This window comes from Vidua chalybeata, chromosome 6, assembly GCF_026979565.1.
Source record: "Vidua chalybeata isolate OUT-0048 chromosome 6, bVidCha1 merged haplotype, whole genome shotgun sequence".
NCBI lineage: Eukaryota > Metazoa > Chordata > Aves > Passeriformes > Viduidae > Vidua > Vidua chalybeata.
In genome coordinates, this window is record NC_071535.1 from 3,662,485 (window position 1) to 3,688,256 (window position 25,772).

A 25,772-nucleotide genomic window follows, 5' to 3' on the forward strand; every position below is an offset into this window, starting at 1 on the left:
GTGGAGGTTGTTCCTATGCAGTTGGATGCTGCCTTCTTTTAATCATGGATGTGCTTGATGGAATTTGATTAAATTCGACATCAGGCTGAAAATCTGGCTTTGCTTGAAGTGCTTTAACCCATTGGGTGGGGAGAGTAGTGAGGGAAGAGGCACTGTAGATTTCCAGCATCTTCATGGCCTGCTCCTCACATCCCTTTAAGGGCTTTGGAAATAAATTCCTAGGGAAATTTGACATTTTAGCTCTGAGTTACACAGGGAAGGTGCTGGAGGTGTGTGCTTTCCCCAGGTAGCCTCAACTGGCCATGGAAATTCAGGGATGTTTTCCCACCATGGACAGTGGGGATGAAAAGAACACTTTGGAGAAGGGAGTTGGGGCTGTATCCTGCTCTGGATATCAGGGTGATGAAACTCATTTAATTGTCTGGAATTGTGAACATGGAAGTTCTGCCCCAGTCTGCAGAGGTCCCTTGAGGCCTTCAAGACCAGTGTGGTGGGTGTCTCTTGCCCTGTTGTGTGTGACAGCTTAGGGACAGGCTTTTTCCAGAGGAAAAAATGCCACTTGCTGAATTTGTGGTGCTGTTTCTGTACAGAACACAACTCCTGATGCACTGTGCAGGGTTTTTTTTCTAAATAATTTTTTATTTGTGGTTTTTTTTTGTTGTTGTTGTTTGGTTTTTTTTTTTTTTTTTTTTTTGTTTTGTTGTTTTTTTTTTAATTTGAGTGGTTTGTCAGCAGAATATCCCATCAAGCACTGGGAAGGAAGTGCTGGTGAGCCCCATGGCTTGTTTGAATCTAGTGAAGGACAAATAATAAGGGTCTTTTTTCCCTTCATGTTGCATCAGGCCAGAGGGGAAGGGCCATTGCTATGTGCTGGTATTCCTTCAATGTTCCTCAGCCAGGAAATAGTTGGAAGCATCCTGTGCCAGTTGAAAATAACCAGACAAATGCTATTCCTGGCTCAGTGTAGATGGGGATTCTTTGACTTGCTTTACTTCCAGTTATTTGTTTTTATGTTTTTTTTTTCCCTCCTGCAGACCTCAGCTTCAGTCCTGGCAGAAGAACTTCACAAAGTGTGAGCATCCATTTCCTCTGGGATTTGGGAGGTGTTGCTGTCTGTGCTTTTAACTCCTCATGAGATCAGCTTGGGAGCTGGGAAACAGCTTCCTGCAGATTTCCCTTCCATGTCTGGCCTCAGGTTTGGAGTTTTGCTGTAGCTCTGAGCTCCAGAGAAATCACCATCTCCTCTGTTGTTTATCCCTGCCTGTGTGCAGGGCCAGTGCAGCGTGCAGGAATGTGCGTGACCGTGAGAATTGTTATTATTTGGGCTGTGGGGCTGTGCCAGGAGGCTTCTCCCTCTGGGAAGTGGGGTGCTAGTTGTGTTTCAGAGCTAGGGAATGTCTCATAAAATTTTTGGCAAGCAGACAGCATTTAAAATGGAAAAGCTTTTGGACCCAGAGTGTACAGTCAGCAGGATTTTGGAGTAGGAGCTGGACTAAAGGGCCAGGGTGTATTTTGGGTTTAGCCTGATGCTTCCTGCACCACTTCCATCCACATCTTCTGTGCTGATCTGTCACTGTTTCCCCCTTGTGCAGGATTGCAGAGAAGGACAAACAGATCAAGCAGATGGAGGACTCATTAGGCAGTGAACGTGCCAACTTAACCAGCAAGGAGGAAGAGCTCAAGGTACAATAAAAGCCTGTGCAAATGCCAGCTGATCTGACTGCATGCACAAAATGAAGCCCCCAAGGCTGCTGTCTTTGGGTCTAGAAACAGCCTTTTCAGCTACAGGTCTGCTCTGCTAGGCAAGGCCAATGCTAGATGCTGGGAAAGCTGTTGATAAGGAAACCTGAGGATTTTCCTTCAAAAAATCCCCTGAAACTTCACCCTGGAGAGTGAAAGACTATCTGTGTATGAACTGCAAATACATTTATTTTTTTCCTTCCTTCAGGTCTTACAGAATATGAACCTTTCCCTGAAATCAGAAGTACAGAAGTTACAGGCTCTGACAAATGAACAGGTGAAACAGTTGTTTTGATTTTTCTCCCTTCCTCCTGTTCTGTCATAAATGCAAATGCAGATCTGTTGGCTTTAAGCAAGCTCTGCTTAAGCACATTAATGGTGCGAGGCTTCCGGATTGGGCTCATATCTGATTCCCTGGAGTTCTTAAAGCTGGTGGGAGGCCTAATTCTTCCCCCTCCTTCACCAGCAAAGTCTTGCACTTGGATATCCAAGTTACTGAAGCATTTTGCTTGGTTGTTTTAGATTTTCAGGCATGCAGAGTGCAGGACACTTCACAGCTCTCTGTGAATATGCAGGCCTGGCATTTGCATACAAGATTCATAACATCCCCCCCAAAAAAAAACCCAAACCCCACAGCTCCCCCTACCTCACCACAGAGATGTTTTTAGAGCCAAACAAAGTGCTGTCCCTGTGTTGCTGCTATGTGGGCTGTTCATTGCAGAAGTGGAAATGAAGTGTTTAATTAGAGATAATCCCAGTTGTCAAATGAATCTCTTGGAGATGGTCTTCCCTTTGTGTAGTTGCATGCTTGTAGGTTGGTGTTGTAAAAGTGCATGAAGACAAGCTTACCCCTTCCACTCTTGATTTCAGTCATGTGCTGGGAGGCCAAATGACTTGTTCTAGCTTTTTAATATTGTGGAATGAAAGGTTGATTGAATCATGTGATGTATCCTAAGTCTGTGTTAATCCTCTTTATAATCTAGGCTGCTGCTGCACATGAGCTGGAAAGGATGCAGAAAAGGTAAATAGCTCTGGGATTTGAGAAACAATGTTTATCAGTCTTTTATGTTCTTTTCAATCATGCTTTTGTAAGACTTGGGTGGAGAAATGTGTTTTAACTGTTCTGCTGTGTCTCAGCATTCACATAAAGGATGACAAAATAAGAACTCTTGAAGATCAGCTTCGAGAAGAACTCGCTCAGATTTCAAGCACAAAAGAAGAATTCAAGGTAAGATACAGAACAGGTGTTCTTGTGCTTGTTTTCAGTAAGTTTTCCGGTCTCCAGAGGTTGTGGAGCAACTGCAGAACAGTGAAATTAAATTAAACTGACCTTTGGGTGCTTAGGTAAATTACAATATTGTGTTTGTAAGGCAGGAGCAATGTGGGATATCACAGTAGTAGCAGAGTGAGAGGTGGGACAGCACAAGTTAAATGCACTGTCTGAGTTGTGGAGAGAGAGGGCTTTGAATTCTGCAAGAGGAGGTTGGACAGTAAAAACTGTTGTGATTTCCCTGCATTCCACCTGCAAATGTGCCTTTCAAGGCCTTAGTGCTTTTGTTTGGAGCCTTTGTTGCTTGGATTATCATGCCAAGCTTCTGTTTTCTGTCAGGCAGATGTGAAAATGCTTATTTTAACTCTGCCTCTTTCCACATTTTCTCATAAGGCTGCAGCTCAACTGCAGAAGCTTTTGTTCTGACATCTGGGGTCTGCACAGCAGAGCTGCTGCTTGTTTCTGGCTGGTGTGTGCAGAGAGCAGCTTAATTCCTCCTTGCCCTCTGCCACCTTGACCTTTTTCTTCTAAACCTGGGCTGTTGGAAGCAGCCCTGCTTCCCCAGAGAGGTGCTGACTCCATCCCTTTAACTCCTTTAAAGCCTGTGGTGGGTGCTGCTGCTCCTCTGATGTTTCTGGTGTGAGGTCAGTCCCTCTGAAGCTGCCACTGTCACCTTGGTGAGTTTGCTAGTGAGGAACAGAGCGAGTGGGAAGTGGCAGAGCCAGGATGCTTTTGTAGGAGAAGCCTCTGGAGTCTCCTGGAGCTCTTTGAAGCAGGTAGTAAACTTGATTCTTGTATTAAAGTGTCACTTTCAAAGAGGTTTTGATGAGAGTCCCTTGCCAAGGCTCTGTAGTTTCTCTAAGCTGTCAGAGGATAAGAGGGAAGAAGTTTGTTCAATTAGAGAAATAGGAAACAAAGTACAATTTCAGTTGATTTTTGGAATAAAACTGAATCTTCAGTGAGGTGTGTGCTGGGTCACAGGTGCATAACCAGTGTGGAGAAGAGAGTGGGAAGAGGTGGCAGGCTGGGAGAAGTGGGCAAGTCTCAAGTTAGTGACACTCTCAGGGCTTTCAGTGTGGTGGAACATTATAAAATGGTAGGTGAGGTGAAAATGAATGTGAGAAGGAATATGAGCATCCTTTTAGTGTGGTGGTTTCTGTAGTAACTGTTCTCAGGAAAAAGGCCTTAGAGGTGTTGTGAATGGTTATGTGCTGTAATCAGTTCAGTGCTAAGTAATGGCAAAAATCACCTGCAGGCAGTTCTTGGGGAGTGAATAGAGAGCTGAATGCAGATCATCAGCATGGTGATGGTGCAGAAATGCACAGTGTGCTCTCAGCATGAATATTATGTGCACTGCTGCTCTCTCCTTCCTCCTCTCTTTGATCCCAAACAGAAACCAGACCAGTGCTGTTCTAAATGTTTCCCCCTATGGAAGTGCTGCTTTTTTCCCAGGCACATGAAAGAGGGAAAAGCCAGGTTCAAACCAGAGCAATGCATTTAATCCTCACTGTTGCTGTCCTTTCCTGCTTGTGTTTTCCCTGTAAGACTTTGGGGTTGGAGTGCAGGGCACGTGTCCTGCTTTTCACTTCTGTAAAGCACCAAGCAAGTCTTCAAAAAGACAAAAAGCAATAATAGAGGATGATTTTAAAACCCTGTCTGTTAAGGGCTGCTGTGGCCATTGTATGAAGCAGGAATGCAGGAGGAGAGGCAAAGTCTGTTTGTTCTCCCCATCCACCTCTTCCCAGCCTTCACTGGGACCAGGTGTGGGAGCTGTGCAAACCTCTCTGCTGCTGGACTGCCAATTCCTTGCTGTGCACTGAGGCAGCTGAAGGGAACTCAAAAAGGGGATCTTGGATGATTTGCTTCACCAGATGGGTGTTTTGTAAGAGGCAGTTATTAAATCTTGACACGATGCTGGTGCTGCTTTAGGAGGAAAATGTGTTTTTTCTGAGCTTCTCACATTTGGTACTGTCTGATTCTCTGCCAGGGAATAAAGATGAATTTCTCATGGGACATAAGGACAATACTTTTGTCCTTAATACAGAAAAGCAAGACAGAGAAGGAAAGGACTCTTTGTAGTCTTGAAGCTTCCAAAGAACTCTCTGTAATGACTTCTGTGCTATTTAATTGCCTCTGCCATTATGGAAAAGCTGTATTTAGGCTCTGCAGTTCTGAACTGATAAAATGCCTCAATTTTCTTCCAGGTTCTGAAGGATCAAAACACAGCTCTGCAAGCTGAAGTTCAGAAGTTGCAGACTCTCCTGTCTGAGCAGGTACAGCCAGTGTTTGCTGAGCTTTTATCAAGTATCTTCTGTGCTTTTAATTTCTTCAGTGTTTTTTCTTAACCTAGCTGTAGGCTGAGCTGGTTGATGTCAAAACCTGATACTTTTTTAGGTATTTTCTCTTCCATGGAGGGTCAAGTAAGGCAGTTGTGACTGTCTTGTAGATGTAGGAGGAATGTCCAAACAAAATCTGTTTTTTTTTTTTTTTCCACTCCTGAAGACTTACATAGCTTAACACAAGCAAGAACTTATTTCTGCAACCACTCTGACCCTTGGAAGTAGAAAACTCTTTACATTGTGATGTCTTTTGCCTCCTGTTCTGTATTTGTGCCCATGGCTCACCTGCTGCAGCCAGACTGATGCTCACAGGATGCTGCTGTTGTGTTGTTCAGCTCCATCTCCTTTGAGATGCTCTCTGGGAGAGCCCATATGAACACCCCTGACTTTGCACCATTGTGGAATGAGAAAAATTCCTGAAACACTGGAAAAAGACTGGCAGGACAGGAAACTTCTCCTGCACTCCTGCTAGTCAGGAGCTCCCTTCTGGAACTGCTCCCTTTCCCCTGGTGGAGAACAGATCTGCAGGCACTGCTGCCCTGGCTCTGGCTGGTCTGGTGTCCTGTCTGAAGGACTGGAGGGGATTTTGCTTGGAAGCTGGTTTATGTTTCCCATCTGGTCGCTCACAATGTGGTGGTGTTGAGAAATCATAAATGATCTGCTGAGTGAGCCTCAGGTGGAGCTTGTGGCTCTGATAAATGCTCAGAAGAGGCAGATTTTTCAGGTGCTGAGCTGGCTGCAAGTCCAGCAGTGTAAAACCATCAAGGCATTTGGGCTGGATCTGTCCCTACCCTGAAAGGTTGATTTTTTTTTTTTTTCCCCCCAGCATCAGTATTAGACACATATACCATGAGGACTTTCTCTCTGTTTTCTTTTCTGGATTAGTGTAACAGGCTTCTAGTTAAAGTGGTGCTTTCCAATTATTTGGTTTGTAAATCCCAAACCATTATTGATGCAATTAATGATTGTTTTTTCTTCATAGACAAACAAAGACTTGATAGAGCAGATGGAAAAAAGGTAAGAAACTTTGTTTTGAATCAGAAGCTAAAATAAAGATTTTGGTGGCAGTAAAGTTACTGTTGATAGCTAACAGCCTTCAAAGTTAAACTGTCTTTTTCCTTAATTTTCACTCTTGCTTTTTCAGCATGAGAGAGAGGGATGATAAAATCAAGACAGTTGAAGAGCTGCTTGAGGCAGGACTCATCCAGGTGGCTACTAAAGAGGAGGAGCTGAAGGTAAAATCCCTCTTACTATCTTTTGATGAGGAAATAGAGATTAAGTGCTCTTGTGCAAAGTGAATGTTGGAGTGCTCATAGTTCAGTCTCAATTCCTTTTTCCAAGGAAAAGCACCTCATGGAGATGAGGTTAAAACCTTTTCTGTAAGATAGACTAAGCATGAGCATCAGTGGGGTAGAATAAATGCTTCTCTCTGCTTAGGCTAGGGCAGATTTTGTTAAAATGTCCTTTGGAATAATGGGAATATATTTCTAGAGCTGCCCATTTGATTTGATCTCCCTTTAGGAAGGGGTGTTTTGTAAAAACTTGCTATTGTAAGACTCCAGGTTTTTTTGTCTAGGTTGATAATCTGAAGGGTTAAGTGGATTGTAAACTAGTGACATTTCTGGGATGGTGATAAAGTTATTTCCTTCCTGTTTATTTATAAAGAAGGCAGTGATGAGAAGCCTGGAGAGGCAGTGCAGAAATCCCTGTGTTTTGAGCTGGCTCTTGCTGGAAAGCTGTGTCCACCTGGGCACAGCCAAGACAATGTTCCCTTTCTTAAGGTGTCTGAATTCCAGGGGCATTGCTGGCAGCCCTGTGCTGGGGAGGGGTTGCAAACCCTGAGCTTACTGAGCAGCCAAAGCTGTGAGCACACCATAGACTCCTTTAGGCTGAAAAACCCTCTGAGATCAAGCCCAACCATCCCCAGCACTGCCAAACCACATCCCCAAGCCTTTTAAATCCCACCAAGGTTGGTGGTATTTTGCAAGGTATTTGTTTGAAATAATATTTTACAATTTTTTAATAAAGCTGACAGTGTTGTTTAGATTATGTGATTTTTTTATTCTTGTAGTGCTGTTCTGTACAAAGGCATCTTTGAATTCTTATATATTTTGGATGTTATTATTGACTCTAGAGTTGGATCTAGACTGTTAAAGCCCATGGTGTTACATAGTTTTTATTTATATTCCCAGAGTGGTGAGAACCTGTCTGTGGGAGAATCCCAATATTATGTAAATAGATAAAAATAAATGGGCTGTACAAAAAATGGGCTGTGACATGCTTAGTTACATTTGTTTTTCTGACCTCTGCTCAGTTACAGCATTCCCACCTTGCCCTAATTTCCTATAAATTAGTGTCCACTCCAGGTTATCCATGGTGAATAATTAGTCTGTTGAATGCTTTGGCTCCAACAGCTGCAGAGGGGGGTCTCTTTTAGACTTTCAAAGTCTTCCACTTATTCTAAAAGAAATTACTTTTCTGTCAAGCTTAACACTTTTTTCCCCCACAAATGAGGCTTTCATTATCTCTGTGTCTGCTTTCAAAGGCCCTGCGAACAGAAAATTCATCTCTGAGAAAAGAACTTCAAAGCCTGCAAATTCAGCAATCGGAGCAGGTAGTACTTTTCATCTAAAACTTTTATTACACCTAAACTAAATCTGAAAGAATCTTGCTGTGGTTGCAAAAGTCAAGGGAAGAAGGTGGAGATGCCTTTGAAGCCTGTTGGCAAAGCATCCTGTTTTCTTCTTTCAGTGTTGGTCTGGGAGCTGATACTTCTGTCAAATATTTCCTTTGCAGAAGTGTCAGAAGCAGGGCAGATGTTCAGGATCCAGTCTGTGCTGCCTGGGGGTTGGTTTGAGTTTGAGGGCAACGAGGCTGGAGAGGAGCTGGGAACACAAACCCTGTGAGGAACGGCTGAGGGAGCTGGGGGTGCTCAGCCTGGAGAAAAGGAGACTCAGGGCTGACCTCAGCACTCTGTACAGCTCCTGAAAGGTGGCTGTGCTCAGCTGGGGTTGGGCTCTCTCTCCAGGCAGCACTGACAGAACCAGAGGACACAGTCTGAAGCTGTGCCAAGGGAAATACAGGTTGGATATCAGGAAAAAGTTTTTTACAGAAAGGGTGACAAAGTTCTGGAATGTTCTGCCCGGGGAGGTGGTGGAGTCACCATCCCTGGGTGTGTTTAACAAAGCCTGGATGTGGCACTGGGTGCCAGGGTTTAGTTGAGGTGTTGGGGCTGGGTTGGACTCAATGATCTTTAAGGTCTCTTCCAACCCGGTCATTCTGGGAATTCTGTGAGTTTGCCATGCTCTGAACTGGCTGTGGATCTCCATTTCCAGAAGCCTGGAGCAGCAGGCATGGCTGGCAGGCAGCTTGTACTGCCTCAGCTTCATGATGAATGTTTGAGCTTCCCAGTGTCAATCCACACTCTGCAGGTGTCACTTGTCCCCCTTCTCCCCGTGTATGGCCAGTGACACTGTCACAGTGTTGTCACTTTTGATGTGCTGGTCAGGAAGTGCCTTTCCCTGACATCCAGCTCTGCTTGGACACCTCAGGAGGGCAATTAATTCCTAGAAAATCATTTATGGAAGAGAGGAGGCACAGTGACCCTGTAGAGATGTACACTAGTGTCAGTATTAAAGGGCAGCTGATGAAATGATGGTCCTGAACCTCACTCTCTCCTGGTAAAGGTGGTGTGGGTTTGCTTTTGTTTCCCTGGAACTTGCAGCAAGCTTAGTATTGCTGATTTGCCAGGAACTGGAGACTAATTTTCTCAGGAGCAGCCAGATAAATAAAATATCAGGCTGCTACATAGTTCATCCAGTGCCAGAGAGCTCCAGCTCTCTATCCTCACCCCTCAACATTCACAGATTGTTTTGCTCTGTTGTGTTTTTCCTAAGATGAAGCTCTGTTTTTAACAGGTTTCCTTCCAATCACTGGTGGAGGAACTGCAGAAAGTGTAAGTTACTGCACAGATTTAATTTCTGATTAATTCTCTCTGTCTTTATTCCATGACTGTGAGTGTATTGCTTCCCTGAAATGATTGGCTTTTGGCTGGGTGAAGTGTGTGTGTGTGGCAGGAAGCATTTTCATTTTTGAAACTTGTCACACCAGATCAATACCTGCTGAAAACCCAGTTGCTGCTCTGCTAAGCAGTTAATTTCATAAACCTGACTTTGACTAGGTGAGGAATTGCTCTGATTTGTCAGATAATCTTTTTTTTTCAATAAAAAAATTGAAAATTTTCAATAGGCACTTTAAAAGGAGTGGGATTGTCCCGTGTGTGTGTTTTAAGTTGGTAATTACTTTGCTTGAATGTCCAGTGAAGGCTGATTTTAAGTGTGTGTCGTTCCAGGCGCTCTTGATATCTTAATTTGCATTTTTTGACTGTAATAGTATTGATTTAGCATATATGGTTATATAAAGCCAGCTGATTCTGCACTAGTCCCAGTCTTATTCTTCCTGTTTATTCCTCCTGCCTGGTCCCACTGTGGATCCCTGAGGCTGCTGATGGGATGTGATGTTATAGCAGAACCAAATTTTGTGTATTTGCTTGAGTAACACATTTTTTTCATCCAACTTTTGTTGCTTCTCTGCTCTTTTTAAGGATCCACGAGAAGGATGGAAAAATAAAATCAGTGGAAGAACTCCTACAGGCTGAAATCCTAAAAGTAGCAAGCAAGGAGAAGACTGTTCAGGTACCCCTGTGCAATCCCTACAATTCCTTTGTGTGTTGATGCCACGACCACATTTGTCTGTTACTGCATGGCATTCTACAGTGATCAATTTGTAGCATCCATTTTTGTGGCGTTTCTGTGTTTCCATTGTCCAACCCTTGTCTTGTTTTGTCATTGAAAAGGCTTTGACACAGGAAATAGAGGCTCTGAAAGAAGAAGTAGGAAATTCCCAGCTTGAGATGGAAAAACAGGTAAAATACTTCAGTGGCAGCAGTGTGAACCAGCCTTGCCTTGGATGTGCTGCTCACTCGTTTCTGTTCTAGTGTGTTCTGTTTCACTGGTGAATGTCCTTGGGTAAGGAACTTTATCATGCTGGAGCTGCACTGTTCTTGGATATAAAGCCATAAAAATGTAGGATAACTAGTGCTGTCCTTCAGAAACCACTCACCTCTGGAAGCCTGAGCTTTTTGGGCCGTTAGTATGAAATTTGGCAAGAATTGCTATAGCTTAATGCATTGCAACATTAGCTCTGCCTGGGCACAGTGTCCCTGTAGTAAACATGAAACCCTGGGGCCTCCTTGGGGGGCTGGCAACTTGGAAATTTCAAGTGCTGAAGTTTCTGCTCGTATTCTGTCCTTTCTGTGTTGCTGGAGCAATACTACAGGCCCAGATCTGGTTTCCAGGTAAAGCCAAGACTCTTTTTTTTTTTTTTTTTTTCTCCAGTGCCGAAAAAGAGTTCAGTGTTGGCACAGTCAGTTTTACTTTAGCTATCAGGAATGCAGGGATGGAGGAGTATGGGCTTTTTTGGCATGATTGCTGCCTGGCATCCAAAGCAAGGGAAGCCCACGTTTCCTTAGGGAGCCCATTCTGCAGGCAGCTTAATCCATTGTGCTGTCAGGAAGTGTGCTTGTTTGTGTGGCTTGTGTTTTTGGTCTGCACTCTTTTCAGTCCCTTTAGCTACATTCCAACGTGTCACCCCCTTCTGAGTGTTAGATTTTTGTCCTTTTTAGGCAAAAGCTTCACAGAATGTGTTTCCGTCTTGGGCTTTTCCTCCAAAGCAAATTTCCAGGAACTGAGGGAATTATTTGTGTGTATTTCCTTCCCTGGAACTGTCAGAGCCCAGAAAAAAAAAAAAAAAAAGCAGTTTAAGTATGTTGTTTCTGGAATGCTCTGTGAGGGGTCCTTGCTCCAAAGGTGATGTATCTGTGCACCTTTTGGGCTCCTGCAAGCAAAAGAGAGATTTTTGGGAATGTCTGCAGCTCCTGCTGTGTTGTGGTAGAGGACTGACAGATAACTACTGTCAGGCTTTCACACAGCATTCAAAAGTAACATTCTCACTAAATCTTATGTCTCCAGTCCATATTCAGCCTTAGAATGGGAATTTAAGGGAGTGCTGACTTTTCAGAGAGCACCCAAAAAGCACTTCCTTATGCAAAGGTCTCAATGGCCAGGGATGATCTCTGTGGTTGGAGCTGCAGTTGCCAGTGTGGTGGTGGTCACATTCACTCTCTGCTTCTTCCTCTGTGTTTCCTGTGGGCCTGCTTGTTGTTCCCATTTGCACTGTTTCCTTTGCTGCTCTGGAAGTCACATTTTAAATGTGGGGAGTGCAAATAGTTGGAGACACTTGGTGCTTTGTAATTAAAAATGTGCATTTATGCTTACTGCAATAAATGGTGCCTCTTTTAAAAATGTCTGATAATTTCCCCCTGTGTTTCTTCATAGAGCAATTTTTAGCATTTGCGTGCCTTTTCCATGTGCATTGAACTGAAGTGCTGATTATTTTCTTTAGGTGACAATAACATCACAAGTCAAAGAACTTCAGACTCTGTAAGTGCAGTTGTTAATTCTGGTCTGCCCTGTGCACCCCTTACTGACCCCTTAAATTCAAGTCAGGATGGAGGGATGTAGGCAGGGCAGAGTGGGAAACCTGCTTTGGTAACACCTGAGCTGTAGGGGTGGGGAAATGATCAGTCAGTCCCTTGTATCCCCAGCTGGGGAGGGGCAGGGAAGTGTTTTTGGATGAGGAGAGCACACATTTGTGAAACCCCTGCAATGTGTCAGCACAGGGTTTGCTTTCACCTAATGAGCAGAGCCATTGATCAAGGGCATCTCCTGCTAAGCCAGGCTGAAGTGGAAGTGTTCACACTGGTTTTTAGTAGGTGAACTGTGCATGTGCCTTTGATCACAGATGCTGCTTTTGTTAGGTGCTGCAAAGCATAGGATGTTTCATTTTCAGATGGATGAAAGAGCAGGGGGTTTATGCTGTGTTTGTCTCTGTTCAATGGCACAGGTTGAAGGGGAAGGAAAAGCAGGTGAAAACCATGGAGGCCTTATTGGAAGAGAAGGAGAAAGAGATTGTTAAGAAAGGAGAATGTCTGCAGGTAAGCTGCTTTAATATTCTGAAGGGAAATAAGTTCTGTTGCAGCATGTCTGTCTGGGAAAAACAAAGTCACACTTCTAACCTTGCTTTTTATCTACCCAAAGGGTCAGAAGGATACAATTGCACAATTAACCAGTAAAGTTCAGGAGCTGGAACAACAGAACCTGCAACAACTCCAACAGGTACAGCCTGCAGAGTGGATGTGGTTTGGGAGTGCTGCTTGGTTGAACAGGAAGCTGTTTTTTCTCCTCTGCCTCACACAGAAGATTTGCATTGGCTTCAACTTAGAGATGTTTTAAATCCCACTTGACTAAACTGTTTATAGTGCAGAGAGCCCACTAGTTCAGCTGTGTTCATCCCAAACAGGTTTTACATGGATAGCAAGTTCTGGGAGGTTTTAACTGGGATGATACTGTGCATAAAGAGGAGCTTTGGTGGACTGAAAGCCTTGGAGCTCACAGACAGTCCCAGCTGTGTCCCAGCCACCTCCTTGCCAGGCTGAAGCAGCATCTCTGCAGGGCTCTGGTCATGCAGGAGCTTTGGCTGTAACTGAATGTAACAGCATCTCTTGAAGTAGTCAGGCTGTGCTGTGCTGTGTTTCCTTCCTGTGTTCCCTGGGGCTGGAATATTTTGGCTTTTGATTTCCTGCACTGGACTTGAGAGCAGACAACTGGACAACCTCGAAGCCAGGTGTTACTTAATGGAAGAATTTTTCCAATAAGGTGGTATTCTGGCTCAGTTTGGATTTTTGTTGATGGTAAAAGGAGGAGACTGAGTTGCACTTTTATTTTGGGTGGATGTCTAGACGCAGGCATTTATCCCAGGGGAAAGATGGAATGGAGAACAATTGGCTGGTGTGAAGTTTGGGATGCTTGGTGTAAGCTCTGTTTCTGAAACCCATTATGTGTTTAGATGTTCTTGGAGCAATGCCTGATGCAAAATTCCTGGTATTTCTTTGGCAAGTGTCTTGCAAGCTGTGTGTTGCCCCTTCTCGTGCAAAGAGCTGCTGTTAATTTGAAAACTGTGCCATCAAAATGAGACTGGGAATTACTTTTTCAGGTACCTGCTGCATCCCAAATCCAGGACATGGAGAACCTGTGAGTATGCAGAGTAGCAGTTCCTCAAGTGCCTGCTGGGAACATGCATTGAGTTTATCTTCAGTTGGAATGTTTGAATTGCTGTCAGGAATTTCATGGGCTTTGCTAAAATAAGCTGTTAGTGCCGGTGGCTGCTGCCATGCCTGGCGTCCCTGCCCTGAGCTGTGCTGCTCACACACTGGGAATGTGCACCCAGGGCTCTGTTAACCAGTGGAACTGCTGCTGCTTCTCGTGTCTAGTGCTAATTCCTCCTGCTGCTCAGCATGTTGGAGGGTTGCAGTGCCTGCGGCTCAGTCGGTAGCAGCAGCGAACAGATCCGATTTGTGCCGTTTTCAGGATGAGATGCAATAGCCAATTCTCCAGCTCCTCTTTTATGGAGAAGTGCTGCCAGGCTTTCCTCTCTTTTGACTCTGCTTTGTCTGGCTGCTTCAAGTCAGAGGAAGGGTGCATGAGACCATGCCAGGAAGGGCTCTGTCTTCAAAGCAGCTCCTGGGACGTGCTGCTCCCCCAGCAGAGCTCCGGTACAGCCGGTGTGTGGTACCTGAGGCAGCCTCAACACACAAAATGCATTTATCTTCTGCTGCACAAACTGCCCCAGTTTGAGTGGCTGTCCCTTTTTAGCATAAATTCTTTAGCATTTTTTTCCCCCCCCTACTTTAACTCTTTCTCCTTACTTTCTAAACCATCTCTGCAGGTTGAAAGGGGAAGAAGAACAAATGAAGAAGTTGAAAGCTATGGTGGAAGAAAAAGAGAGAGAAATTGCAAACCAAGTAAAACAGTTACAGGTAAAGTTTTGATAGAAACACCTTGTCTTGAGGAGTGTGTATATTGTGGGTGTATATCTCTATTTATACATGAGTATATATTGCCTTTTTTCTTTCAACAGGATGTACAAAAAGAAAACGAATCTTTCAAAGCTCAAATACAGGAATTAAAGCAGGAGAACTGCAAACAGGTACAGCTCCCAATTGCAGCGTTATTTGAGAGAAGTCAAAAGTGGGGAGTGGTGGCTTGCATGCATGGCATGGAAAACCAGGAGTTGTACTGCCCATGGAAATCTAGGGGCACCTTTGGGGTCGGGTTGTACTGAGGCAGCTTTTCTGGCTGTTGCATATCTATTCCTGATTCATTTTATCATATGGATCTGCAGCCTTGTGCTCCTTATGCCTGCTGTGTTCCTGGCCAGAGGAGGCTGCACAGGAGTCCCTCAAAGGCCCAGAGTGCAGCTTTCTGGTGTTGCAGCAGTGCCTGGTGAACAAGGCAGATCCTGGTCATTGCTGCTGCTCTGCTCCTAACACATCTCTGATCTCTTTGTAGGCATCTCTGGCTGTCCGAAGCGAGGAGCTTCTGCAAGTGTAAGTACTGCCAGGTTGCTGGATGCATTAGAGAATTGATTCAGTTCACTTAATTGCTCAGGAAATGTAGAAATAAATGCCAAATGTACAATATCGGAGTATGTGAAGTGGCCAGTAAAAAACAAATAAATTAAATTACTGTCTAATAGAAGTTGAGCATGGGAGATTCTGCTCACACTGCTAATCCTCAGGTGTAATCTCCTGCAGACAGACAGTGCTGGCAATATGTTGTGCCCACCATAGAAGCAAGCCTTGATTGATGTTATTTTGAATGCATGCCAGCTCAGCTTATGGCTGAAGAGTTAAATGTTGGTGTTTCAAGCAAAAGTGACAGGCTTTTTTCTTGGAACTTCAGCTTAGCAGAGGGTTGTTCCTATTACAGAATCATCTGAAAATCTCTTCCAGGGAAAACCTCAGGGGTAAAAGTGTGTTATAATGTGGGGCTGAAGCACATTAAGTAACTCTGTGGAAGCTAATGCTATATTGTGCTAAGCAAATTGCCACTGTCATGCATTTTTGGCTGGCTGAATTATTTGTCTTTCAAGTTAAATGACTTACAAATTGTGGATTAGGTGCTTGAAAGGGAGCTCTCATCCAGCAGGCAGTGCCTGTTCTGTGGTGTTGTACTGGCGTGGGCTGGCTGACTCTACCCTCAGCTAATGTGTTGCCTTTCCATGGCCTTGTTAAATGTGTGCAGATGCCTGTTGTAGGCAAACAACAGCTTTACAATGGGTTTGCTCAGGCTCAGTGGTTCAGGGAGCAGTGGGAAGCAGGCCATGCTGCCAAGTCAGTGAAAACAGCTTTTCAGGGAGAGCTGAAAAGGGAAGGGAAGGCAAGTTAGTGTGTGGGAAAGGGTGTCAGTGCTTCACTGGGAATTTCTTCAATGTCTCCTGACTTGTTTGTGGTTCCCTTTGTTAATTCAGGGTTGCAGGCAAAGAGAAGGAAATTGCCAATCTCCAGAGCGAGCTCGCCTCTCAGAGAAATGCTTTTGAGCAGCAGAGGAAAAAGAACAACGTAAGGAAATTCTTCCCCCACCACTCCAGAAAATCCCCCCAAAACAACCAAACCTGTGTTCCCAGCACTCCTTGAGGCCTGGGGCATTTTGCAGAGAGTGTTTCTGACAGCTGGATGGTGTCCCTGGGTGCTCCTTTCCTCTTGGGAGTGACTCAGCACACCTGACTTCACTGCTCAGAGTTGTGTCAGCTCCTGGACAATTTGTTGATTGGATGAGAGGAAGGAGACTTGTTAGGGGACACATGCCACAGCAAGTTCTTGGATTTGGATTCAAACCTGATTAACCCTGTTCAGAAATGTGTCCTTTGCAGGGAGGGTGGGAGGAGGAAAGGTGCTGTGCTCTGACAGTGTTCTGGTCCTTGTGGGGGGACATGGGGGGAGGCATTGCCTTTAGGGTGCTCAGATCTGGCTCTTCCCATTCCTAAGAGTGACTAATCCTGATCTTCCAAAGGAAGTGAAGGGCTGAGCCTTCCTTCACAGCAGCTGCTGATGGTGCAGTCTGGGTTGTTTGTAGATGGAATTAGAGATTGTATTTTCCATCACAGAGCTGTAGAATTACTTCCTTGTAATGCATTACCAGGGCAGGGGAGTGTCTTTTAAGTTTTATGGAAGAAAGTTAAAATACAGGGTGTTTATCTCACCTATCTCTCCTTGATACCCTGTAAAATCCAGTGAATACCAGGCAATAAGCTTTATTTCCTAATAGTCAGACAATCTAAGGAAAATGCACAAGGAAAATATCAAGAATTTTTGAGCAGGGAGTGCTGTTTAAGAGCTGAAATAAAGCAGAGAGAAAGAGGCTGAGTAGTCTCAGCAGACAGATGAGTTGGAAAGGTAGAACAGAAGGTTTGTTTCCTGCAGATTCACAAGGTCTGAATACCTTTTGTGCTGCAGGCAGAAGTCTGGCTGCTGCTAAAGGCAGACCAGGCCTGTAGGTGCCAGCTTTTTCTCAGTTTTATCCAATGTTGTGTTTGTATCCTGTGAACAGCCCTCAGGATTGTGAGCTAATAGAAGTGGCAAAGTAAAACTCGTGTAGGTGCTTGCTAGGCTTTTGATGAATTTAAAATGCAACCTTTCCAAAATAGCCCTTTGCTAAAGGAGATTTGCTCTGAGGGTTGGAAAAAATGAAATCTACATCCCAAGCACTGTAATCTCCTTGCTGCAAGGCCCCACCATCCTTTCTAGAGAAGAGCTGTGAGGCTGCTCTTAGAAGAGCTCTCAAGCTCTCTCTGAGTCGTGTTGACATCTTGTGGAGTACACGTTTGATGACCTCGCCAAGAAAGACTCAGGAGGGTGGCACCGTGGCCTTCCCACGTGGATCTGGGATGTGCTCACCACTGCTGAAATCCCAGAGCCTCCCAGGAGGGCTGCTGAGCACCAAACCAGCTTTCTGTGGGTGCAGTGGAGAGAGCTGCAAACCCTGAGCTGTGTGTTCCCGAAATCAGCGCCGGGGTTTGGGCTGAGGTCTGGTTGCAGGATCAGGGGTGTAAATGTGCACACCTCCATGTCTCCTGGGTCCTTGCTGGGCTCTGCACTGCCACATGCCTAACACTCTGTTGTGTAATCTGTGGTTTGGTGTCTGTGTTCCTCACTACTTTTGAAAACTTCCCTCTTTCTTCTTACAAGTGCAGTCAAAGTGTGAGGTTGCTGTAGTGGTAACGCTCTGCAGTAGCACTTGCATCAGTTTTGGACACTGGGGCAGGTTGGGCAGAAATTGGCATTTTTTTCCCCCCCACTTTTCAATCAGACTCTTTGAACATCACACCTGTTTTTGCTAGTGTATCTCATACTCCCCAGCAAAATCACCTTGCAGTAACCAGCATTTAAATGCAAATGGTGGAATGTAATGCAAAATATTTCTCTGAAGTAAAAGCGAAAACAGTTTGAATATTGGCTGAACTGAAATCATTCTTTCTAAAAATGATTAGGACCTTCGGGAGAAAAACTGGGAAGCAATGGAAGCATTGGCATCAACTGAAAAATTGCTGCAGGACAAAGTGAACAAGACTGCCAAGGTTGTAATGTTGACTGCTAGAAATGATGCGTTAAGCTAGAAGCAGATCTGCAGCTGGTTCTTTAAGTGAAATGGAGACATTTAACTTTTACTGCAGTTTAAGTATAATCTCTTCTGAGTGACCATTCATATACTTTCACCTCTGCTTCTTCCTGTTGTCTTTAGGTTGTTTGTTTGTTTTTTTTTTTAATTGGTTAGTTTGTGGGCATGCTGACTTTTGATTTCTGTTTGCATAATTGTTAGAGCTGTCGTGAATTGTTTTTGATTTGTGGGGAGCTCCAGATGAAAAGCTGTGCTGGTGAGCAACCTGCTTTCTTCTACTGGGCTTAGGCTGTGCTTGAACAAATCTGTTGGACCTGGGGAGAACCAGAACGAAATTATTATTTAAAAATCTGTGAACTTCTCAGAAAAATGATGTGACCACAGCTGTGAATTTCCTCCTTGAAGGTGTATGAAACTCGACAGGGACTATTGGACCAATGTTCAAAATGATCTGGGATGTGAATTCCTCTGAAAGGAGCTTGTGTTTGCTGTGGGCCTGATTCAGTGTTCATTGCCACTGTGCAGAACTCAAAAAGAAAAAGCATCCAACTAACCCTGAGAGCAGCAGCCAGGGGCAGAGGAGCTCTGGTTTGGGGTTGTGTGTCTGTTTTGGAGCCGTCTCCGCTCTGCGCTGGCAGGAGCTGTCCCTGCTCTCGCTGTGTGCTAACGCTTGCCTGCTTTCTCTTGCAGCTGGAAGAATTCAGCAAAAACAGCTTTTTGCCCCTTCATGGTGGCTCCTAAATTGCTGCCAACTAACACACAGCACAGCCTCACCACCTAATGTCTCCTGTCTGTTTCTGTCTCTGAATCTCAACCTGCTCACGTCACGCCACCGATCCCTTGCAGCAGAGGAACTCAGAGCAGCCAGGCAGTAGCACTGATGCCAATGGGAAAAACAATCCCAAATATCAGTGGAGGATTGTGGCTGAAAGCTGCCCTTCTGCCTTTCAGGCTTTCTACATTTAAGTTTAAATGAGAGCCTGAGTGTTGTATGGCTAAACTGACCTAATCTGCACAAGCACAGCAAGCACACGTCCTGTGGCTGCTCTGCTTTTAATGTTAAATACATGGAAGGACAGATCTGTGGTGCCTTTGGCTCTGGGTGTTTATATTTGCAAAGCATTAACAAAAAAAAACCCTGGAGATTGTCACACAGCTCTAATAATTATCTCCCATTGCATCCAGGGTTGGGAAGAGAGGATGTAAGTGGCTTCCTTTTAAGTGTTTAAAAGTAATGTTTGAAAATCTTGCTTTCTTGGCCTGGTTCAAATGTGCATTAACACAAAGTTTCCTTTTGATTTTAATTCTCTGTTTTTGAAGTGATGACGTTATCTTACAGTGATTTTTTTCACACCTAAAATGATTTTAAAAGTACAGATTAAAAAATAAAAATAGTTGATTGACCAAAGTATTTGATTTTGAGCTCACTTAACTTGAGTGGCAGGGCTGGTGCAATCTGTGGATGCAGTTACTCAGCACAGTGCAGTTTGTGTTGTGGACAAGTGAACAATGGTGTAATTTCTGTACAAACAGGCTAGATTGGAGGAGAACTTCAGAAAATAAAAGCTTAAGCGAGAGCAAATGCAAAGGCCAAATTCTGAAGCAATTTGGTGCCCATTTCTGAAGTAATTTACTGCAATTTTAGAGACTATAGTGCCTTTCTCACTTAGAAAAAGACTTCCTGGGTTAAGTCAATTGCTGTAGGCAGAGGAGAGGCTGTTGCCAGGTCGGTGAGTGTGGTGCCCAATCTCACCTGTGCCCTCCTCTTGCTTTAGGAGAAGCAGCAGCATTTGGAAGCTGCCGAGGTGGAGACGCGCCAGCTCCTCCAGAAGCTCTTCCCCAAAGTGTCTCTTCCTTCCAACATGGTAAGAGAAGTGGCTCTTGTGAACCTCCTGCTGGGAGTCAGGGAGCTCTGCTCCTGCTGTGCTGGGCAGTCCTGGAGTGTTTCCTCTCAGCCCCTCTGTCCCGAGGTTTTGGCAGTGGGGTGAGAGTGTCTCTGGCTGGTGATGCCTCTACTTGCACAAGGAAGCAAAGCTGCGGATAGGTTTCTTCAAGAAGTGGTAAAAGAACAAAATAAAAGTTATTATCTTGTAGTTTTTATACCCCAACATCTGATTTACCTGTGTTATCTTGTGTCTCACTGAGATAGTAAATTTTCTGGGGTGGATGATGCCTGCTGTGTTTGCTCACTGCCTGGCACGATGGGGATCCATATATCCCCAACTTTCCAGAGGAGCTGCAGTGCCTCAGTGACAGCTAATACAATTTAGGGGGTTTTGTTTTGTTCCAAAGCACCAATCTCCAATTTATATTTTATATTTTTGGTGGCTTTCAGTGGTATGCAGGTTTGCCCTGGGTTCATGGGGTTCAGATGGGGGAAATAACATCAAGTGAATCTGGAAACATGGGTGCATTTCATTTATATTATAACCTCTGGAGGTTTTGAATATTCATATTTAAAATTGCTCCCAAATGTGCTAAAGTAAGTGTCCTGATAAAAGGACTTTCTGTAAGGTTATGAAACAACCTTCTTAGAGTTATAGAGCATCTGCTTGAAGTGCTCAGGGATTTGGGGAAAGATTCCTTTGAATCTTCAAGTGCTTATGCAGAGCCCTGACACTTGCAGGGAGTCCCTCTGTCACCCAGCTGCATTTCAGCTCATCCAGGCCCCCCTGAACTGTGTGTGTCTCATCACCTCGTGCTCCTGGGTTGCTGCCAGCTGTGTGTGGCACTGGCTGAACAACAACCATGGGGCTGTGTGTGAGCTCCAGGGACTTGAGAGACCCTGGGACACTGCTCCCTCAGCAGTGGGGAGGCAAATGTCCTGAGGAGAGCTCTCCTGAGGTTCTTCTCAGCCTTAACTGAATGATTTCCCAACAGAGCCACAGTGAGTGGATATGTGGGTTTGAGAAGATGGCTAAAGAATACCTAAGAGAGGCTTCAGGATCTGAAGATGTCAAGGTAGGCACAAAAGATGGACAGCTGGTGTGTGGCATAATGGATTTGTCCAGTATAAATCTTACAAATTGTGCTGTGGGTTGGGAAGTTCAGGTTCTCAGAGAACTCACAAGAAAATTGTTTTATATTAAGTCTAGAATGGTTTGGGTTAAAGACCATCCAGTTCCAGCCCCCTGCCTTGGCCAGGGTTGCCAGTCACTAGACCAGGTTGTTCCAAGCCTCATCCAGCCTGGCCTTGAACACTTCCAGAGATGAGTCAGCCACAGCTTCTCTGGGCAACCTGCTGTTCAGATAGTCACAGAAATGTATTTGCATCCTCCATAAGTACCTTGTGGAATTGTGAGTTGATGAAATTGAAAATCCCCATTCTCTTTAAGTAATGTTTTTTTTACATTGACTCCAAGTTTGTGACTGAGTATTGAGAGTTGTAGCTGAACATTGCACTTGCTGTGGAAAGACAGAACTGCCCAGGAGTGATGAATAGTTGCTTGTTGCAGGAGTTTGCTTGCTGAAATAAGATGAATAGAACTGAAATCCATCCACTGAGATGTGACTCTTGTGGTCCCTTTCCTCCTTTGCCAGGCTATGGAGCAGAAGTTGAAGGAGGCTGAGGAAATGCACATCCTGCTGCAGCTGGAGTGTGAGAAATACAAATCTGTTCTGGCAGAGACAGTAAGTGGGATGCCTGGTCACCTCTGTTCCAGCTGCCTTTCTTCTGCTCTGAGCTTTCAAATCCCTCTCTCTTCTTAGGAGGGGATTTTACAAAGGCTACAGAGAAGTGTGGAAGAGGAAGAAAGCAAATGGAAGATAAAAGTTGAAGAATCACAGAAGGAACTTAAACAGGTATTTCTGAAGTTGGTCTTTTTTTTTTTTTTTTTCCCTCAGCAGCCAGGCAGGTTCTGCTTGAAGTCACAGAGGGTGTCTGAGCTCTGTGAAGGCAGGTGTGGAACAGCCCTGGCTGCCTGGTTTGGTGTATGCATGACCTGGGGATGAAAAAGGTGAAGCCTGTAACAGGTAGAAAAGGAATAATTTCCTCATATCAGTGGTATTCTGGTGCTCTGATACTGAGCTTCATGTAAAGGCTGGATTTTCATTTTTGAAGGAATGTATTTCCACTAAAGAGACTGAAGAGTGGAGGATTTGTTGATACCTTTAGATTTATGTCACTATTTCTGTTGCCATTTTTACAGAAGCAAGAAAAATAAACAGCACAGGTATAAAGTCTTTGACCATTATGATAAATCTGTGTCACAGTCACAGAATCCCAGAAAGGTTTGGGTTGGAAAGACCTTAAAGCTCATCCAGTTCCACCCCCTGCCATGGGCAGGGACACCTTCCACTATCCCAGGCTGCTCCAAGGCCTGTCCAGCCTGGCCTTGGACACGTCCAGGGATGGAGAGTCCTTTGCATATGCTGCAGGAAGCAGCCAAATAATAAATAATAAAATTAATGCTGATGGGATAGGAAGCCAAAGATTGACTGTACAAGTGTCTCATTAATGTGCCCAGAAATACATATTTTTCTGATCCTGGTAACTTGGACTCTGTTTTTATTAAGCACATAGTTGTTTTTTTTTTTCTGAATATATTTGTGAGCAGATATGGATTCTTTGTGCTAAAATTGAAGTATCATAGAATCATTACAGTTTTCTGAAAGCTGTTAAAGTGCTGCTCAATCCATTGTGGTCAACTAATTATACTTGAAATTGCCTGCAAAGCTTTCCTTTTAGGAAGGCTCTGTTGATAGCAAAAGTGGGAAGAAAAAGAGCTTTTATGTTTATTTTCTAATCTAGAATTAAAGTAGGTCAAACAGCTTTTTTTAAAAAGTAATTTCTAAAGTATCTCTGCTTAGTAAATTTGAGTGCCACTGTGTGAGCCTGGCAGCAAACAGATGATTTATAAACGTTTTGTTTGAGGGGCTTATAAAGTCTGTCAGATCTGGAACTATAGATGTGCTGCCATCTGCTGCACTTACACAGCCCCAGATAAGGCTAAAAATGCTGGGTTTGGGTATGTGGATGGTGAATATTCCCAGTCTGGGAAGGATTCTTTCCTTACCATGGCTAATGGACAGCTGGATTAGTGCTTACATTCCAAATCTTTCAGGCATGTGGGCTCTCAATAGGTCAAAGAATTTGGGGTGGGAATAGGTAGGAATGGTGTAGACTCAGTAAATTGAATTATTTGAGTGAGCATCTTATTTTATTCAACCAGTCTGATTTCATCCTTAATATTCTTAGATCATTTCTACTATCTTGTGTATTTATGAGGAGTTTGTCTCAGACCAACCCAACTAAATATCTTTATTTTTCCCCAAACTGCAGATACGTTCCGTGGTCACTTCTTTGCAGCACGAGGTGGAGAGGTTAAAGGAAGAAAACAAAGAAGTTGAAACTGTACGTGCAGGTGGTTTTTTCTTCTTGTCTTTGAAGCTTTATGTTGTTTGAAACACAATTTAGGCTTGTGCTGTAAATCTGAACTTCTCTCCTGCCAGTGGCACAGCTTGTGCTGCAGTTTAACCTGAGCCTTTGGGGCAGTGTTTTTAAAAGGCAGAGAAACTGGAAAAGCTGTTGTGGTTTTTACTTCTGTACTCACCCACTGGGGCTCTTTCTTGGGAGACTGAGCAGTTCACTGCTTGTTGACAACCATGGGCTTGATTCTTTCTCTTCTCATCTTATTTTTGATGTTTAAATCTGCCCTGTGCAATCGCTGGGCTTGAAATGCTCTCTAAACATCATGGAATATTTGATAGAAATTTACAGCCAATTATAAATCAAGCAAATGATACTACAAGAAAGCACTGAAAACATCTGTTTTAACTCTGTTTTTCTGTTTCTAGCTTAAAAAAGAGAGAGAACATTTGGAAAGTGAACTAGAAAAGGCAGAAATAGAACGATCTACTTATGTTTCAGAAGTCAGAGAGGTAAACATAATTGTCCAAGCTTTATTTTTTTTTTTTTTCCTTTTGGTTACCATTTGGCTGGCAAACTAACCCAGTGCTTAGCCCCTGTGGCTGAGGAGTTTGTATGCTTGTGACTTTAGGGTAGAGCAGCACACTAATAACTGAGCAGAAGAGAACGGGCATACTAAGGAGACAAATCCTAAAACTCTAAACTTCATTTCAGCTCAAAGATCTCTTGACTGAATTGCAGAAAAAACTTGATGATTCATATTCTGAAGCAGTAAGACAGAATGAAGAGTTAAATTTGGTAAGAAGCTTGTTGGGCGCAAATGAGGCTCCCAGCATACGTCTGAAGTGGAGACTTATTTCAAATCCTGTCTGTTCTGCTAACCTCTTCAACTTGATATTTTTGTCCATTGAAATCATTTATGTAGTCTGACTTTTACAATTTGTCTCTTTTCTCTGCTCCTAACAATAGCATGTCTGGTTCTTAAGACTTTTTCCCCAAGTCTGTAAGACTTCCATTCCTTAAACTTCTTGAGAAGATTTGCAGCGTAGGCATATGCAGCAGCAAATGTAATGTCCTTGGAGCAACAAAATTGGTGCTCTCATCACTTTAACTGGAGGATTATTCTCCTCTGGTGGGTTTTTTTTTTTCCCCTCCAAAGCTTTTGAGAATGCAGCAGTGCTATCCGTGCAGATAGCCGGATAGTCTGCTACCGAGACTGTGCAGAGCCTTTTCCATCCTGCTCTGTTTGGACAGAAATTGGCCAGACCCAAAGTTGGATTAATTCAGAGTATTCAGCCATTCAGCTGCTGCTGCCCTGCTGTGGCTGAATGGCTGTGCTGGCTTGGGGCTTGCATGTATTACAGCCTGTTTGGCTAGAAATGCTTCCAGCCAATAATGCTCCTATAGCAGCTTTCTCAAGAAGGACTTGGATTAGCAGGATAGACCTAAGGATGCATGGTTTTCCATTTTGAGCCCTTTCCCTTCTCACTTGTTTCAGTGACCTGTTTTTTAAGGCTGCAGGAGCAGTCAGAGCCTTCCTCTGCTTGTGTTTGGCCAGTGCTTTCCTGCTTTTGAGCCAGAATTAGGGAGGGTTGTCCCTGTCACCATGTCTGTGGGATGATGGGACAGCCAGGCTACTGCCACTGATGTAACTGGGCTGAAACAGTTGATTTAGAAAAATAACCATCACCACAGTAACAATGTGCTTAAGTTAATAGTACACTACCCTCAGCAAGCAAAGCCTCTCATTCTGAAAGCAAGGAAAATGGGTATTGAATGCACATCTTGGAGTTAATCAGTAAACACCAACCTCTTTGAGGCAGTAATTTATTATGTCTGTGCCCAACAAAAGCTTAAAAAGCTGAGCTCCCTGCTAGGGCAGCCTGAGTGCAATGTGATGGTGCTGTGCTGGTGGGAGGGTGAAGATGTGTTAAACAACCACCTCCATGCAGCTGGCTCAGGAATGCTCTCCTGAGTGTGTGTGAGTGGCTTCTGCAGGAGGCTGAGGAATAGAAATGGTGGCATTTCAGAATGTGTTCCCCTCTATTTAAAAGGTAAGCAAGGAGAAGCTGAAACTGCAGAGGAGCTTCCCCAAAATGTGTAAGCCCAGCATTCACCAGCCCAGGTGCTCCAAAGGGGGAAGCCTTCCAAGGGTGAGACAAACACAATGTGTAGGTTTGGAGTCAGTAAAAATTCAGGGCTCTGAGTAGCCCATTGTTCCCTCCTTTAATCTCCTGCTGGCTTCCAGGAAGATTGACAGCAGGAATAGTGAACATTAGCACAGCACACTTCAGAGGCACAAATCCAACAAAATTGGCACTCGAGCTCCTTGTTAGCACTTCTGTTTGAGGCTCAAGCCTCAAGTGCTCTGGCTGGTTCTGTGTGCTGTGTTGAAGAGCAATCAAAATATCCTTTAAAAAACTGTGTATCCTTTGGAAAAGCTGCAGTTTAAGTACTGACTGCAGCCAGTACGAAGTATT

General features: G+C 44.1%; 1 protein-coding gene across 16 annotated transcripts in view; it reads left to right on the forward strand.

The window, feature by feature from the left end:
* Positions 1 to 25,772, forward strand: part of KTN1 (kinectin 1) — a 78,543-nt gene that overhangs the window by 43,715 nt on the left and 9,056 nt on the right. For 7 of the 16 annotated variants that reach the window (XM_053945696.1, XM_053945699.1, XM_053945701.1 and 4 more), the window contains 28 exons: positions 1,035 to 1,072; positions 1,593 to 1,683; positions 1,949 to 2,017; positions 2,724 to 2,761; positions 2,878 to 2,968; positions 5,215 to 5,283; positions 6,332 to 6,366; positions 6,494 to 6,584; positions 7,895 to 7,963; positions 9,267 to 9,304; positions 9,953 to 10,043; positions 10,205 to 10,273; positions 11,812 to 11,849; positions 12,313 to 12,403; positions 12,507 to 12,584; positions 13,462 to 13,499; positions 14,194 to 14,284; positions 14,386 to 14,454; positions 14,817 to 14,854; positions 15,778 to 15,868; positions 17,797 to 17,883; positions 19,700 to 19,789; positions 20,805 to 20,885; positions 21,465 to 21,554; positions 21,633 to 21,725; positions 23,206 to 23,277; positions 23,721 to 23,804; positions 24,007 to 24,090. In XM_053945696.1, coding sequence (XP_053801671.1) covers positions 1,035 to 1,072; positions 1,593 to 1,683; positions 1,949 to 2,017; positions 2,724 to 2,761; positions 2,878 to 2,968; positions 5,215 to 5,283; positions 6,332 to 6,366; positions 6,494 to 6,584; positions 7,895 to 7,963; positions 9,267 to 9,304; positions 9,953 to 10,043; positions 10,205 to 10,273; positions 11,812 to 11,849; positions 12,313 to 12,403; positions 12,507 to 12,584; positions 13,462 to 13,499; positions 14,194 to 14,284; positions 14,386 to 14,454; positions 14,817 to 14,854; positions 15,778 to 15,868; positions 17,797 to 17,883; positions 19,700 to 19,789; positions 20,805 to 20,885; positions 21,465 to 21,554; positions 21,633 to 21,725; positions 23,206 to 23,277; positions 23,721 to 23,804; positions 24,007 to 24,090 — 2,004 coding nt within the window. The remainder of the gene's footprint in view (positions 1 to 1,034; positions 1,073 to 1,592; positions 1,684 to 1,948; positions 2,018 to 2,723; positions 2,762 to 2,877; positions 2,969 to 5,214; positions 5,284 to 6,331; positions 6,367 to 6,493; positions 6,585 to 7,894; positions 7,964 to 9,266; positions 9,305 to 9,952; positions 10,044 to 10,204; positions 10,274 to 11,811; positions 11,850 to 12,312; positions 12,404 to 12,506; positions 12,585 to 13,461; positions 13,500 to 14,193; positions 14,285 to 14,385; positions 14,455 to 14,816; positions 14,855 to 15,777; positions 15,869 to 17,796; positions 17,884 to 19,699; positions 19,790 to 20,804; positions 20,886 to 21,464; positions 21,555 to 21,632; positions 21,726 to 23,205; positions 23,278 to 23,720; positions 23,805 to 24,006; positions 24,091 to 25,772) is intronic. The other 9 variants (XM_053945703.1, XM_053945710.1, XM_053945702.1 and 6 more) reach the window with 8 other exon arrangements.